The 17,680-nt window shown below is 41.6% G+C and overlaps 1 protein-coding gene across 2 annotated transcripts in view; it reads left to right on the top strand.

The window, feature by feature from the left end:
- LOC125453523 (nectin-1-like) overlaps positions 1-17,680 on the top strand; it is an 81,259-nt gene that overhangs the window by 46,232 nt on the left and 17,347 nt on the right. For both annotated transcript variants that reach the window (XM_048533238.2, XM_048533237.2), the window contains exons 4-5: positions 2,417-2,561; positions 9,520-9,686. In XM_048533238.2, the coding sequence (XP_048389195.1) occupies positions 2,417-2,561; positions 9,520-9,686 (312 nt within the window). The remainder of the gene's footprint in view (positions 1-2,416; positions 2,562-9,519; positions 9,687-17,680) is intronic.

Genomic DNA, 17,680 nt, shown 5'->3' on the forward strand with positions numbered 1-17,680 from the left:
CAGCACCTTCCCCCTGCAACCGCAGGAAATGCTACACTTGTCCCCACACCTCCTCCCTCACCCCCATCCCAGGCCCCAAGATGACATTCCACATTAAGCAGAGGTTCACCTGCACATCTGCCAATGTGGTATACTGCATCCACTGTACCCGGTGCGGCTTCCTCTACATTGGGGAAACCAAGCGGAGGCTTGGGGACCGCTTTGCAGAACACCTCCGCTCAGTTCGCAACAAACAACTGCACCTCCCAGTCGCAAACCATTTCCACTCCCCCTCCCATTCTCTAGATGACATGTCCGTCATGGGCCTCCTGCACTGCCACAATGATGCCACCCGAAGGTTGCAGGAACAGCAACTCATATTCCGCCTGGGAACCCTGCAGCCATATGGTATCACTGTGGACTTCACCAGTTTCAAAATCTCCCCTTCCCCTACTGCATCCCTAAACCAGCCCAGTTCGTCTCCTCCCCCCACTGCACCATACAACCAGCCCAGCTCTTCCCCCCCACCCACTGCATCCCAAAACCAGTCCAACCTGTTTCTGCCTCCCTAACCGGTTCTTCCTCTCACCCATCCCTTCCTCCCACCCCAAGCCGCACCCCCAGCTACCTACTAACCTCATCCCACCTCCTTGACCTGTCCGTCTTCCCTGGACTGACCTATCCCCTCCCTACCTCCCCACCTACACTCTCTCCACCTATCTTCTTTACTCTCCATCTTCAGTCCGCCTCCCCCTCTCTCCCTATTTATTCCAGTTCCCTCTCCCCATCCCCCTCTCTGATGAAGGGTCTAGGCCCGAAACGTCAGCTTTTGTGCTCCTGAGATGCTGCTTGGCCTGCTGTGTTCATCCAGCCTCACATTTTACTATATTTTTTAAGATCGCTGTTTGGTAGTACAGAAACAGAAAAACAAATTTTGTTGATGCATTTAATCTTGTACCCATCAGGACAATTCACAAGAATATCAATATAAGGTGAAGCAACCGACTTAAAATGTAAAAGAAGAGTATGCTGATTTGGTTGGCAAGTCGACTCAGATCAGTAGAATCAATATCATGGAGAATGCTCCAGTTAAATGGTAACTGAAAGTTGACTGCCAAGCTTTGTTTAAACTTTTCTGTCGAGTTAAAACAGGCGCAATATGAGCACACGATCTTTTTATCTATGAGGAACAGGGTCCTGTGAAGGGAAATGTTTTCACATCCAGTGAAAAGCTTTTGGCATCCCTTTCATTGTTGCCCATCTTATCATGTTCCAATGGCCTTCAGTGAATGGCTGAAACCTGTGCAAAATATTTCAATGTGTAAATTGCAAATATATGAAATAGTTTTCCTACTGTGATGACAGAACGAACAGTGTTATTCGTTTGTCCAGCAATTTCTATGTCCCAGTTCTGGACAGAATGAGATTTCACAATGCAGGACAAGGGTTATACTATGAGTGATAATGGGAACTGCAGATGCTGGAGAATCCAAGATAATAAAATGTGAGGCTGGATGAACACAGCAGGCCAAGCAGCATCTCAGGAGCACAAAAGCTGACGTATCGGGCCTAGACCCTTCATCAGAGAGGGGGATTGGGTGAGGGTTCTGGAATAAATAGGAAGAGAGGGGGAGGCAGACCGAAGATGGAGAGAAAAGAAGATAGGTGGAGAGGAGAGTATAGGTGGGGAGGTAGGGAGGGGATAGGTCAGTCCAGTGAAGACGGACAGGTCAAGGAGGTGGGATGCGGTTAGTAGGTAGGAGATGGAGGTGCGGCTTGGGGTGGGAGGAAGGGATGGGTGAGAGGAAGAACAGGTTAGGGAGGCAGAGACAGGTTGGACTGGTTTTGGGATGCAGTGGGTGGAGGGGAAGAGCTGGGCTGGTTGTGTGGTGCAGTGGGGGGAAGGGATGAACTGGGCTGGTTTTGGGATGCGGTGGGGGAAGGGGAGATTTTGAAGCTGGTGAAGTCCACATTGATACCATATGGCTGCAGGGTTCTCAAGCGAAATATGAGTTGCTGTTCCTGCAACCTTCGGGTGGCATCATTGTGGCAGTGCAGGAGGCCCATGATGGACATGTCATCTAAAGAATGGGAGGGGGAGTGGAAATGATTTGCAACTGGGAGGTGCAGTTGTTTATTGTGAACCGAGCGGAGGTGTTCTGCAAAGCGGTCCCCAAGCTTCCGCTTGGTTTCCCCAATGTCGAGGAAGCCACACTGGGTACAGTGGATGCAGTATACCACATTGGCAGATATACTGTGCTCCTGAGATGCTGCTGGGCCTGCTGTGTTCATCAAGGTTATACTATGGTGGCTGGAATTCTATGAGAAGAGAAATTTATGCATCTTTTGTTGATGTGGAGTGTAATCATCTGCTTTGACATACTTTGATGATTCGTTCAGGCAGTTTCCATTAACTCTAAAACCCTTTCTTTCCCAGGCCCTTTTGCCATTGCAATTAAAGAAAACAGAAGTCGTGTCCAAGGGAAGAAAAGGAAATTTCACTTCAACGCCATGGACAGTGAGCAAATCATTGAGTTTAAGATAACTGGTTTTGTGAACCAAGTTAAGCTAATCTGCTCAAAGTAAGTGGAAATCAATACATATATACCATGCACACATGAAATTTTTCTTCATCTGTTACACTAAAGCTGAATTTAGAAAGCTTCAAACATTTTTACAAAGTGAATGACTTATGATACAATTTGCAAACTGAAAGCTAAACACATCAAAAACAATTCTTCCACTGTCCATTGAAAGAAATGGGCTGAAATTAAAGTGCGTTGCTCAGCCATTTTCCAATATGCACTGCTTGTATACATCACTGCCCAACTAATCTGGCAATTAATATTTATTAGGTGGCTATTGTGCACTGCTATGTTTGACTGTATATTAACAACACACACCAGTGTCAATTTGAGTTTTGTTTTTACTTGATGGCCATCACTTTCAGCCTGAAAAGAAAATACTGTGATGTTCAATTCTTTTGTCTTTTGTATTGAGTGGAACTACAGATTATTAACCTTCTGTTACACAGATGTCGAATGGGAAGTGTTATATTATGATTTCTTTAGTTAGCTGTAAATAATTTCTTTGTAAAAAGAATTCTTTCATGGGAGGTGGACATTGATGGCTGGGCCGACATTTATTACCCACCCCTAACTGCCCCTAAGAAGGTGGTGAGAACTGCCTTTTTCAATGCTATAATCCATTTTGTCTCATTAGGGAGATTTTGACCCATTGTCAATTATAGATTGGCAGTATATTTCCAAGTCAGGGTGGTGAGTAGTTTTCAGGGATGACTTGCAAGTGATGTATCTCCAAGTAACTGCTGCCCTTGTCTGTCTAGATGGTAGTGTTATGTGGGTTTGAGAAGAGCTGCGTAAGAAGTCTTTGTGAATTTTTGCAGTGCACTTTTCAGATGGTACACACTGATTAGTGGTAGAGAGCGTACATTTATAGATGTGGTGTTTTCTTCATTTGTGGGCTGTGGGCACTATTTGCTGGGCTAGCATTTATTGTCCATCCCTAGCTGCCCTTGAGAAGGTAGTGATGAGCTGCCTTCTTGAATAGCTGTAGTCTATTTTCATAGTCACAACAATGCCGTTGGGAAGGGATTTCCAGGATTTTGATCCAGTAACATTGAAAGAATGGAGATATATTTCCAAGCCAGGATGGTGAGTGGCTTGGAAGTGAGTTTGCTGGTGTTGGTGTTCCAGTGTATCTGCTGCTCTTGTCCTTCTAATCAATAGCGGTCATGGGTATAGAAGGTGCTGCCTAAGCAACTTGGTGAATTTCTGATGGTACTAGTTGATGGAGAATAAAGTGAATGTCGGTGGATATAGTACCAGTCAAGCGGGCTGTTTTGTCCTGGATGGTGACAAGCATCTCAATTAGTTCTGAAGCTGCACACACCCAGCCAAGTGGGGAGCACATCATCACAAACCGGGCTTGTGCTTTGCAAATGGTAGACAGGAGGTGAGTCAGAATTCCGAGCTTCTGACTTGTTCTTGCAGCCACAGTATTTATGGCTAGTCTCTTTCAGTTTCTGGTCAATTGTAACATCCAAATATTGACAATGGAGTATTCAGTGTGGATCTTACCAGTAAATGTCAAAGTGGTTATTAGAAACGGTTATTGCTGCACACTTGTGTGCATGGGTATCATTTACCATTTAGTGTTATCTTTAACAAACTTTGAGTTATCTTGAGAATTAGTTTTCAGTAATGAGAAAAATTACTCAGCACAAACCCAAATCCTGCACCTACCTCCTTTTGATATAGCCTAAACCAAATACTACTATTCTCCATTTGAGTGGGGAGAGCAAGAGAGAATCATGGCATATTCCGAGAGGTCTGTTGTTTTCACTGGGGACTGTGGCATTTGGAGTCTGATTCTCAGATTTTGTGGAGAGCCAGTAACAGTTGTTTGCTGCTGATGCAGTCTGCCTGATAACTTGATTGAGATCAGTGACTCGCTGTGTGAAAAATTCACAACGTTGACCCATATCCTGCTGATACTATGCACCATGATTTTCTGCAGTGCATCTTCTGGGTGGTGCACACTGCTGCTACTGAGCATCAATGATGGAAGGAGTGGATGCTTGTGGATGTGTACTAATTAAGTGGGCTTTTTTGCCCTGGGTGGTATCAGTGTTATGACTATCCACTGCATTCACAATGGAAGATCCAGAAAGCTTGGTTTGCTATTTGTCTTTAACTTGCCTCCTGTCTACAATTCTACCACATCTCTTGGTGAAACGGTGGCAGCATTCGCACTCTGGTTGTGGGGGGGGGGGGGGGGGGGGGGGTAGTGGTGAAAATTACAGAATTTTTTAATTAGTTCACTCATGAGGTGTGACATTGCTGAGCAACCAGCATTTATAGCCCACCCCTAGTTGCCCTTTAGAAGGTGGTGGTGAGCTGTCTTCTTGAACCGCTGCAGTCCACATACTGTAGGTAGACTCGCAATGCCCTTATGGAGGAGATTCCAGGATTTTGACCCAGCAACAGTGAAGGAACAACAATATATTTCCAAGTCAGGATGGTGAGTGGCTTGGAGGAAAACTTGCAGTTGGTGGTATTCTCATGTGTCTGCTGCTCTTGTCCATCTCGATGGAAGTGGCTGTGTGTACAGAAGATGCTATGGTACTCACCACTGCCACTGAGCATTAGTGGTGGAAGTGTGAGAGATAATGGGAACTGCAGATGCTGGAGAATTCCAAGACAACAAAATGCGAGGCTGGACGAACACAGCAGGCCAAGCAGCATCCCAGGAGCACAAAAGCTGACGTTTCGGGCCTAGACCCTCTCTGATGAAGGGTCTAGGCCCAAAACGTCGGCTTTTGTGCTCCTGGGATGCTGCTTGGCCTGCTGTGTTCGTCCAGCCTCGCATTTTGTTGTAGTGGTGGAAGTGTGGATGTGTACTAATTAAGCAGACTGCTTTGTCCTGGATGGTGTCAAGTTTCTTTTATTTAGGTGGAGTTGCACTAATTCTAGCAAGTGTGGAATATTCTATCATATTCCTGACTTGTGCCTTATAAATGGAGGAAAGGTTTTGGGGAGTCAGGATGTTATTTACTTGCTGCACATTCCTAGTCATTGATCTGCTCTTTTGTATCCACTGCTTTTATGTGGCAAGTCTAGCAAGCTTCTGGTCAATGGTAACCTCATGGATGTTGATAGTGGGACACATAGTCATGGTAACACCATTCGATCATCTGTAATTGGAAATGGTCACAGTCTGTTATTTGTGTGATTCGAAGTTTAATTTCCGCTTGTCAGCCCAAGCCTGAATATTGTCCAGACCTTGTTGTATTTGAGCACAAACTGTTTCAGCATCTGAGGAGCTACAAATGATACTGAACATTGTGCAATCTTCAGTGAAAATCCCCACTTTTGACCGAAAGATGGAAATGAAGAGAGGACGATCACTAATATCTAAGATCTGAATTAAAATGAAAGATTGAAAGACATGATTTTTTATATTTATAAATGGTCTTTCATGACCTTAGGATGTTTCTGAGCAGTCCCTAACCAATTAATTATCGGGGAAGAATGGAGGAACTATAAAGATCAAGGATATAGCCTGCTTTAGCAGTTGACTGTGGAATTAGCATTGATTAAGTCAATAGGAGAACTCTCCTACTCTTCATTGACAGTATCCTGGAATGTTTTAATTTCTACTTGAGGAGGCAGACAGGTTTTGGTTTAAGAGATAACAAGGTGTAGAGCTGGATGAACACAGCAGGTCAAGCAGCATCAGAGGAGCAGGAAGGCTGACATTTTGTGCCTAAACCCTTCTTCAGACCCTTTGGTTTAACCTCCATTAGTGCAGCACTCCCAAAATAATGCAGAGAATTGGCAGGCCTATATACTCAAATTTCTGGAGTGTGATTTGAACCCATGATCTTTGGGCCCAACTACGGCCAATTGAGGCCCTAAAGTTGGCAATTAGTACCACAACTAATGGCCTCATTCCATCACTGTACCAATTTGACACATTTTTGGCATCTCTTATAGTGTAGTGATAATGTCCCTACCTTTGATCCAGGAGGCCCAGGCTCAGCCCAGCCTGTTCCAGAGCTGTGTAATAGCATTTCTAAACATATTGATTAGAAAATATCCATAACACATGGCAGGAGACCTCTGTCGCCTGGACATTTCATCCTCTGGCCTATTGGTCAGTGAAAGAAGGCTGCATCATTCCAGAGTCCTTTGTGCTAATCTGCCCCAATGATGTTCCCCCACACAATCATCCTACCCTCCCTGCTTGCTCCATTACTCAATGTGACCCGCCTTGCTGTACCTCAATGTTCCAATCTTATCACCAAACACCGGTTCCTGCCCCACCTGCAGCAGCCATCACTTCTTTGGGGTAGCTGAGAGCAGTGTGCGTTGACTTTTGATTCATTGGCAGCTCTGAGAAATGAACTTTCTCCTGGAGGTAGAAGAAGGGCTTAACACAAACTAATTAAAGAGACATTTTCTCAAAATTTGAAGATAGCTGAGACAAACAAGCAAAGGTGAGCTTGCCCCTGAAATTTTGGCAATACAATTACAGTGCTAATACCAGCCCCTAGATTTAAAAGATATGATTAAGGTAATTCAATAGTCAAATTCAGATTACCATCTCAAATTAAGTTGTGACTGAAGCACAAGGACAAACAGGCAGAAGCTATCAAAAGGTCTGTTATCTGGAAGTTATTTTTCACATAAAGAGTGGGTAACATTTGAAATTGATGCTTAGGAAGAATTAGGAGACGGAATTATGTGCAAATGTGGACACATAGACATTGGAATAGGATTTTTCTTCATCCATTCATGGGGTGAGGGCATCACTGTCTAGACAGTATTTATTACCCATCCCTAATTGCCCAGAGGGCAGCTCAGAGTCAGCCATATTGCTGTGGGTCTGGAGTCACATGTAGGCCAGACCAGGAGAGGATGTCAGTTTCCTTCCCTAAAGGACATTGGTGACCCAGATGAGCTTTTCCAACAACAGGCAATGGATTTGTGGTCTTCCTGATACTCCTAATTCCAGAGATTTCTGAATTCAAATTCCACCAGCTGCTGTGGTTGAATTCGAACCTGGGCTCCCGGAGCTTTACCTGGGTCTCTGGATTAACAGTCCAGCTATAGTGCCGCTTAGCCATTGCCTCCTATTTACCCAGCAAGCCTGCTTCACCTTTCAATATATTCACTGCTGTATCTCTTTCTCAACACCATACTCAGGCAGTCTCCCCACGTGTATTGATGCCTTTAATGTCCAGGAATCTTTGGAATTAACTAAAAATTATTAGACACTATATTTGGGAACTATACTGTCTCTATGGATAGAAAGCTATGATGGGTTGAATGTTTTTTTTAAAACTTTCATTATCTTAGAGTCATACTGCATAGACAAGGACCCTTTGGTCCAACTCATCCACGCCGACTAAGTCTCCCAAACTGAACTAGTCCCATTTGCCTGCATTTGGGCCATATTCCAGTAAACCTTCCCTATTCATGTACCTGTACCAAATGTCTTTTAAATGTTGTAACTGTACCTGCATCTGTCACTTTCACTGGCAGCTTATTCCACATACAAATCACCCACTTTGTGAAAAGTTTTCCCTTTAGGTCCCTTTTTCTTCCCTCATCTTAAAGACATGCCCCCTGGTTTTAGGGAAACAATCCTTGCTACTCACCTTATCTATGCCTGTCATGATTTTATATACATCTGTAAAGTCACCCCTCAACCTCCTATGCTCCAGTGAAAGTATTCCCAACCTGTTCAGCCTTTCTTTATAACTCAAACCTTCCAGTCCCAGCAACATTGTTAAAACTTTCCTGAACTCTCTACAATGTAATAATATCCTTCATGTAGCAGGGCGACCAGAACTTCTCTTCAAACCAGAACATTTGATGCAACAGATAGGCCAGGACTTTTACAATGACAGTGACTCTCTCTATTATTGTGAAAATGACAGGTGAGCTTAAAAATTTGGAGTCCTGGCCTAAATATAGCACCAATAATTTTTCCTTTTGTTTTTGGGGCTAATGGCGTAGGAATGGGCAAGGGTCAGGATTAGCACTTGTAAGCTTAGTTGAGGCTGCTGTAAACCAGCAGCTGGTTGCATTTCAGTGTGAATTTGGTCACCTGGCTATCTGAAAGATAAAGTGCTCAGATCTTAGTGGAGAAAGTCAGAACTTTGCAGATTCATCCATAAAGCAAGGGTATTCTTTTGGAGAGGCAAGGTTCCCCTTGAATATGATTCTGGAACGCTGTTTATTGATGTTTTTCTAACAGTAAAGGAAGTCGGTTTGCATCTTTGAGTGAGGTTATGGATTCTAATGGATGTTGTGAAAAGGGATATACATTCAAATGACTTTTTTGTTGTTATAATGTGTGATGTATGTAAAGGAATATAAATGTAATAATTTTTTGTTTTAAGAATAAGTGTTTTCATTAAATGATAAAGTCATCTGAAGGCATTTGGAATCTTGGACCCTGCCCATATTGGATACTCAGTGAGTTGGGATGGCAGGTGGAGGGAAAAGACTGGTGGTTGAGCAGACAAGGCTTGGTATCACTTGGCACTAAATTAACAAAAGGGTAATAAAGGGATCTGGGGGTTGACAGACAGGGATAAGTGGTATAGGCACCATAAAGTGTCATGGTGATGAGAAACTGGGCATGAATTGGCACAGGGCTATAAAGAACCATAGGGGTGGCACAGGACATGAGGTAGCATGTGTTGGTATGGAAAGGGAATGGGGTATGTGAAGGGGGTAAAGAGGGTGACAGGTGAGGGCTGAAGGAATCTTTTCTGGCCTTTTGTTTTTTTTAAATCTGAAACAGAGGGCAAAGGAAAGCTTCCCTCCCAGTTCATCTTAGTCCATGGCAGCCTCCCAACTTGCTCCAATCCTTACAGCTTGAAAGAAAATCAATTTTCCAAAACTTATGTCAAATATTTTACAACAGAACGTATTTGCAACATAATATATTTGCCAAGTACCTTTACTTTAAAGTGTTTTGAGTAATTGTTTATATTTTTCTAAGACACAATGATTCACTTCCGGAAGGTATTGAACTGATCAAAAATAGCCTCAAATTCAAAGCACCAATGAGAGAAGATTATGCTGGCATATATACGTGTGAAGCATCCTATCAACAGTGGACAAAGAAAACGCATTGGAAAATTGAGTTTACGTCATATGAAAACCAATGTATGTATTTACATATTACGAAGAACAATTTTGTTTGGTACAGATAGTTTGGGTAGAAATCACAGGGTTTTAGGATGCTAACATAAAATGATTCTTTTCTATTAACCAAGTCAGCATTGAATTTGTAAACAACAACTGGTAAACAAAAATTCATTTTGTATATCTATTTGAAAAATAAGTCAAGATACTGTGTGCAAAATTGAATCTATCAGAGTTTTCCATGAAGGCTTCACCATTGACAAACTTGGTCTCCTGGTAACTTTTTCATGTTGCCAGGCAATGCTTTTACACCAATGAGGTGGGATAACGCTGTTAAAAGTATACGACCATTGTGTCACTAACCTAACAGCAGTATGGATTACGTTTGACAATAAAGGGCTGGTTTTTGTTTGCAAAGTTAGGGATATTGTGTGGACCTTTATAAATAGTGGTTGGGACACAATTCTGAGATTCCTCGTACCCCAAATTTTGGTAGTGTATGAGAAGAGTGTGCAAAATGTGACAGCACACTGTATTCTCAATCTTGCCGGTCCTTCCATTGGGGGTAAAATCACCTTCCACCAATAATTTAAATGAATTTGAAGCAATTTCTAATGGATTTGTGGTTGACAGCCTCTCAGAGGAATCAATGACCATAGCCTGGACTCTGGGACCTTCTGACAAATAATTTTAAAAAGCTTTTACCCATGCCACAATCCCACACCAACCTAAGTGCCCCACAACCCCCAACAGTCCTTTTTACTTCCCGTGCCAACACAGGCCCTGTACCCACCTCAATGACCCACTCATACACCTCATGCTAACCTATCACTTCATGCCATCACCTGTCCCCAATGGTCTCCCAAAATTTCCATGCAAGCTCAAACCCTTCATATATTGTCAGACACCATATGCTCTGTAGAGAACCAATAAATCCTACAGCAACAATGACAAGTGTGGAAAAGCTTTCAAAAACAATGATTTGTCTCTTTTTTTCGAAAAACCTTTGAACCCTTTGCAAGTGTGAATCAACCAGTCTCTTAATATATTAACTACATAGAAACTATCAAGTTGACAGTTCCTTATCTTGTACAAATGTGCGTTGAGACATTGAGAAAATACATCCAAGAATGAAGGTCTATTAAATAAGCAATGTTTTCCTTTTCTACACCTCTTCAGACAAACTGTGTACATCTGGGCTGTTGGCTAAACATGCATCTTCACCAAACCCCATTCCCCCTCGCAGAAGGAAAATCCTGCTAATCAATATAACTTTCCTTAAGGCCAACTAAGTAAGCTGGGACTTTTCCTAACTTCTACTAAAAAAAAAATCAAAATCCAACCAAAAACATAGGTTCTGACTAAAATAGCACCTCTGTAAACATTTGTTCCAATATGGCTTGAATCAGGTCTTCAGTGCCAGTTTGCAGGCATAATATAGTTCAGGCACCCTTCCACAAAAAATCTGAGCAGGCTCAAAACAGAAATTGTTGGAAAAGTTCGGCAGACTTCTGTTTTTGTTTCTGTTTTACAGCATCCACAATTCTTTCAGTTTTTATCTGAACAGGCTGTTGGATAATATCTACTTAGTTGATGTTGAGATGCTAAGTTAAAGAATGACTGGGTTAAAGTTGCATTCCAATTTTTAAAGTGACCTTTGCAATAAGCCTTTCAGAGTTGCTGAATGATGAATGATGAGAAGCTTATTTTTGTGAAGACTGGGTATCGGAGACATTGTTAAAAAGAAAATAAAAACTTAGTGACAGTCTTCAGGAATTTAATACATATACACGAGAATTACCTTAAGGCTCAAAAGAAATGCTCAATATGAAGCATCAGCTGTACGACCCTTCCATAGCAAAAGCAGTTTATAGATATGAGTGTAAAAATAAATCATAAAGGGTTTGGATGCTGACTTTGGTGAATCAGGACATGAGGACTGAGATAAATTGCATTTTTCTATCGTTGGCCCACTGTCAGAGGCCCTGGCTGGACTCCCAAACTATCCACCTACCTTACTCTGATGAGTAATAATGTTTCCCCTGATTACCTGCCTGACTCTTTGTGGTCATAATACTGTCAAGCTATAATTTCCACATTCAAATGTTTAAATGAAAATTACCTTCTAAACCACACAATGATACAAATTTCGTATACCTAAGAAGTGGCTCCACCTACCGGCCACACAGTTCAAATCATTTGTTATTTTGGCCACTTATCCAATGGATTTTGTCATGTATATGACAATTTGACTCCATCCTTGAGATGATTCAATTTCCCTTGCATCATGTACTCAATTAGTCTATCATCGATGCTCTCTAAAAGGATGGAAACTGCCGATAAATCTTTGATGATTAAATTAATCACCATCTGTCAAGGATTGGCAGCATGGCTAATCTGATCTGTTTCGTAAGGAAGTATCTTATCTCTTGAACATGCTGTTTGTCTGGTTCTCAGCTTTTAAGGTTTTGCATTGGGCCAATAATTTCTTGACCTTAAATCAGAATCATAAAAGTAGGCTATTACGGCCATTGTACCTACGTCAGCTCTTTTTCCTGTGCATTACTTTGTAACCTACCTTATAGTTTTCTCCCATTCAAGGACGTAGCAATTTTCTTTTACTAGTAGATCTGCTTCCAACACGCTTTCAGGCAATGGTTTTGAGTCCATATTAGCATACTGCGCAAATGGACTCTTCACATTTTGTCATTTTTTACCCATTACCTTAAATTATGTTTTCTGATAACCAACCCCTCAGTCAGTACGAACAGCTTCTACTGATTTATGCCATCATAATTCTTCACGGTTTTCAGTGCCTTTACTGACATTCTTCTTCAGCCTTCTGCTCTAAAAAGAACAATTCCATTGTCGCTAGCCTTTCCGCCCGGCTGAAGCCCCTTATATTTCATAAGTGGTGAATGGTAAAATATGTAACTTATTTTTGTACGAAAACTTTAGTCTGTCACTGGCAGTCATTTCTTATTTCTTTTGAACTTTAAATTAAAGTGGCCACCAAAACATGGAGGTTGAATTTTATTAACTTCTGCTTCCCTGTTCCTTAGCCATTGAAAATGCTCTGTTATTCCTTTTTATTGGCACTGTTATTGGAAGAGTTCTCCTACTCTACCAGCCAAAGTTTTCTTTTGTCCAGCTTTATTGCACTCAGAAGAGGACTGAGTACCATTACCCTAGCAATCCTAACAGAGATTGAGAACTTTTGTACTGATGAGTGGATTTTGTTTTAAAACTAATTCCCAGGATGTGAGCATTTCTGGCACTACTGCACTTATTGCTCTATGCTTTGTACCCTTGGAAATGATATCACATTTTCTTCTTATGCATTACCATGTAGCAGTATCATATTTTCTGAATGCTTTGTTGGTTTACTTTAAAAGAGAACTTCAAAGTCAACCACAATTAACATTACCATTAAGATATCGTCCATGGCTGCATGTCCAGTACTGGAGTTTGCAAAGTCAGCTATCCTTAGGCTATTGAAATATGACTTCCATGAGTGAAATTGCTGGCTGACATCTAGGTCGTGGGACATCTGCTGCATTGAGTCATTATTTGCATCAAGGCAAGCTCTAAAATTCAACTCTGCGAGCTTTGACAAAAGAGGCTTTTCAATAAACTCAAAAACAACACATTTATTACAGGCGAATTTATTTTTTAAACAAATGGCAAACTAGATTTTTATTATTCATTCATGGGATGTGGGCATCACTAGCTAGGGCATCATTTCTTGCCCACAATGAAGTTGCTGTGAGTCTGGAGTCTCATATAGGTCAGACCAGGTAAGAATGGCAGTTTCCTTCCCTAAAGAACATCAGTGAAGTAGGTGCGTTTTTTTGCAACAATTGCTATTGGATTCAAGGTCATCATTAGACTCTCAATTGCATATTTTTATTGAATTCAAATTCTACCATCTGCCACAGTTAGATTCGAACCTAGGCCCCTAGAACAACACCTGGGGCTCTGGATTAATAATCCAGTGATAATACCACCAGGCCTTCACCTTCCCAGTTTATCAGCTAAACTACCCATGTAAAATAAACTATTATCCTGCTTTAATGCCAAACACACAGATATTCATTTACACAGTTCTGCAGTGGACTTGTGAGAGGATAGAAAGGGAAAATTGTGAGGAACAAGATTTCAAACTACATAAGAATAAGTTCAGTTCATAAATTCTTTAGTTTCATGTTGACAATACTGGTGAGTGAGAATAATGGGAAAAACTGGACCAGCCATATAATACGGTGATAACTAGAGCTGGTCAGATTTTATCAATTTTACACTGAAGTAGTTCACCTTTTCACTCACGAATGCTAGTGCACCATCTAGCAAAACACAAGTTATAATGTGATGAAATACGTCAATTTGCCTGGATGAGTTCAGCTTCAACAAGGCTTTAAATAATTGACAATATCCAAATTAAACAGTAATATACATTTAATTGGCATCCCAAATACCACCTTAAACATTCACTGTCACTGCAATATAGTGTCAGCAGTGTTTACAATCTTCAAGGTGCATTGCAGCAACTCATCAAGGGACCTTGGACAGCACCATCCAAATCTGACGGAGAACAAGGGTAGTAGATGCACGAGAACATCCATGCTTCCCTTCACGTCACAGACCATCCTGACCTACACATGACCAAGGAGTTCAAGTAGGCTAATCAGCCCCTCAAACCTGTTCTGCTTTTTAATAAGATCATGGTTGATCTGACTGCAACCTCAAATTTTTGCCATTCCGCCTTCCTTTGATAACTGTTTAACCCCTTATTTACCAAGAATCAATCTACCTCTGTCTTAAAAACTTTAAAAGTCTTTATTTCCACCACCTTTTCAGGATGAGAGTTCCAAAGATAAACTGACCTTCTGTTAAAAACAAAACTCTTCATCTCTGTTTTAAATGGGTGGCCCTTTGTTTTGAAAAAGTGGCCCCCAGTTTATAGATTCTTACACAAGAAGAAACATTTTCTCCATATTCACTCTGTCAAGGACCCAACAGGATCTTGTATGTTTCAATCAAGTGATCTCCTACTCTTCTAACCTCCAGCGGATCTAAGCCTAGCCTGAACCCAACCTTTCTGAGGAAGGGTCACCAGGCCTGAAACATTCACTCTGACTTTCTCTTCACAGATGCTGCCAGACCTGCTGAACTTTTCCAGCAACTTCTGTTTTTGTTCCTGTCCAACCTTTCTTCATAAGATAACCCACCCCAAGCTGCTTCTAACAAATTTAAATCCTTTGTTAAATTGGGTCAACAATACTGTACTCTGGGTGTCCCATAACTTTCCTGTATAACTGAAGCATAACCTTTGTATTTTCACATTCAATGCCTTCATAATAAATTATAACATACCATTGACTTGGCAAATTATTTGCTGTATATTCATTTTACTTTTTTTTGACTTATGCACACAAACACTCTGACCCTGTGCATCTCACAAGTCTGTAATCTCTCACCACTTGGATTATATGCCTAATTTTTGTCCTTCCAGTCAAATGGACAAATTTCCATTTACCCACATTACACTTCACACTCTAGATATTTTCACATCCTCCTCACATCCTCCACCTAGGTTATTTACTCAGAGTGGTAAGGGCGTGGAACGCCCTGCCTGCCAATATAGTTAACTCAGCCACATTAGGGGTATTTAAACAGTCCTTGGATAAGCATATGGATGATGATGGGATAGTGTAGGGGGAGGGGCTTCGATTAGTTCACAGGTCAGCGCAACATCGAGGGCCGAAGGGCCTGTACTGCGCTGTATTGTTCTATGTTCTATGTTCCTCACAATTTGTTTCTCTATCTACATTTTTTTATCGAAAACAAATTAGCCAACCATACTTTCCATCTCTTCAGTCAGGTCATTTATAAGATTTGCAGGTATATCACACGCTGCCAACAATGTACCAACCATTCTTGTGGGTACTCAGACGTCTGAGGTGGGCGGGCTGTTTCCGGGAGCCATCCTAATACTGATCTCACCCCGCGGGGATGAAAATCCAGGGCGGAAAGTTGAGAGTTGATAGAAGAAATAAATATCTGAGTTCAGCTTTGGAATTTCAGAATCCCTATGGTGCAGTCAGAGGCTATTCCACCCATCAAGTCTCACCGATCTCCCAAAGAGTCTTCCACACAGACCCACACCCCCGTCACCCTGCCTTTGCAATGGCTAACCCACTTTGTCTACACACCCCTGGACACTACGGGAAATGTTGCATAACCAACCCACCTAACCTGCACATCATGGAAACCTCATGCTATTCAAGTGAATACTATAACAAGAGAGACAAAAACGTGGGAAGTAATGCCTGTGCACCTTTGAATGAACAACGTTTAAGGCCTTCTGGTGATGGCAGAAGAACAAAAATGAGGATAAAAATGAGAATTCAAGTCAGCATAAATTGACTGATGTAAAAGAATAACATTCACTGGTGAGGCTACTTCCTCCATTATCAATTGAATTTGTTTTTGTGATTGAAAATAGGGCCTCAATTTTTAAGCATTTAAGTTCCTAACTTAGTCAATTCTAACAGTCAGTCGCATCTCCTACCCACTAACCTCATCCCGTCCCCTTGACCTGTCCGTCCTCTCTGGACTGACCTATTTCCTCACTACCTCTCCACCTACAGTCATCTTTACTGGCTCCATCTCCACTTCTTTGGCCTGTCTGTCTCCTGTTCCCCTCTATCCATCTTCTATCCACCGCCCCCTCGCTCCCTATTTATTTCAGATCCCCCTTCCTGTTCCCCATTTCTGAAGAAGGGCCTAGGCCCAAAACGTCAGCCTTCCTGCTCCTCTGATGCTGCTGTGTTCATCCAGCTGTACACCTTGTTATATCAGATTCTCCAGCATCTGCAGTTCCTACTATCTCATTAGGATGGTAACTTTGCACTGATTGCACTGAGAGTTCCTGGAACAGTTCACTGAGAATTTTTGATATATCAGGGAGCAGATGTCAGCATGTCAGGACTGTATTCATGATGTGGTCAAAATAATTGCACATTGGTAGAATTTAAAAGCATCACGATAATGGTATACTTCAAGAAATGTGATGGACTAGTAACTCAGATTTCAACTCCCATCGGGGCAAGTTGAAAAACTGAATTTAGTATATCTGGTCATTTCTGGGCTATTGTGAAAAATTGATCACAAAATCTGTTTGATTGTTGTAAAATTCCACCTCTATTATTAATTGTCCAAAGGGAAACAGTCTGTGCAATAATTATAAATGATTGAGTGGATGAATATCCTGCTGCTCAAAGTTGCAGGCTAGTGACTGGAGGCATAGTACAATAGAACACTGGTGGTGCCGAAATTCTTCTGAAGTGCAGAAAAATATTTAAACCGACAGCTACAATATTAGACTTGTAGCTTGCAGTGATAATAACTTGCAGTGATAATACAATGGCACTTCGAGAGACATTAAATCAGTCAGACACTAATGTGTATAATTGGGTCCAAGTACTGAATTACTACAGTCCAATACCAAAGACATGAAATAGGGAGATGGCAAGAGGCTGTAACAGTAGAGACTGATAGACATGTTCCTTACTTATGTTATTTGGAGTAAAATCTAGCCCTTATTAATTGCAGTTAAAGGGGAAGAATTCAAAATTACACTACATTGCTTTAAGATACAATCCCAACAGACCACAGACTGTTCTCTCATTAGACAGTGACAAATGGTGGTCATGAATTTTGAGAGTCAGCATAACTCAGGCAGGAAGAGAGACTGTGGAGGATAGTCCTTCAATTGTAACCCTCAGCCAGCGTGAGAATTGTTACACAACATTAACATTGCTCTGCTTTGCAAACCAGCCATCCAGCAAAGTGAACTAACTGATGTCCCACAGCACAAGCTAATACCAGCAGTAAAGGCATATCTCTTCTTTCCGCAAACTTAAACTTCTTTAAAAGTCAGCACCCATTGTTAGTAATTCTTCCATGTTTTTGTCCCTCTCAGTCTCTGCAACCTCGTCTAGCTCAAGAGCACT

Source organism: Stegostoma tigrinum, chromosome 6 (assembly GCF_030684315.1).
Source record: "Stegostoma tigrinum isolate sSteTig4 chromosome 6, sSteTig4.hap1, whole genome shotgun sequence".
Classification (NCBI taxonomy): domain Eukaryota; kingdom Metazoa; phylum Chordata; class Chondrichthyes; order Orectolobiformes; family Stegostomatidae; genus Stegostoma; species Stegostoma tigrinum.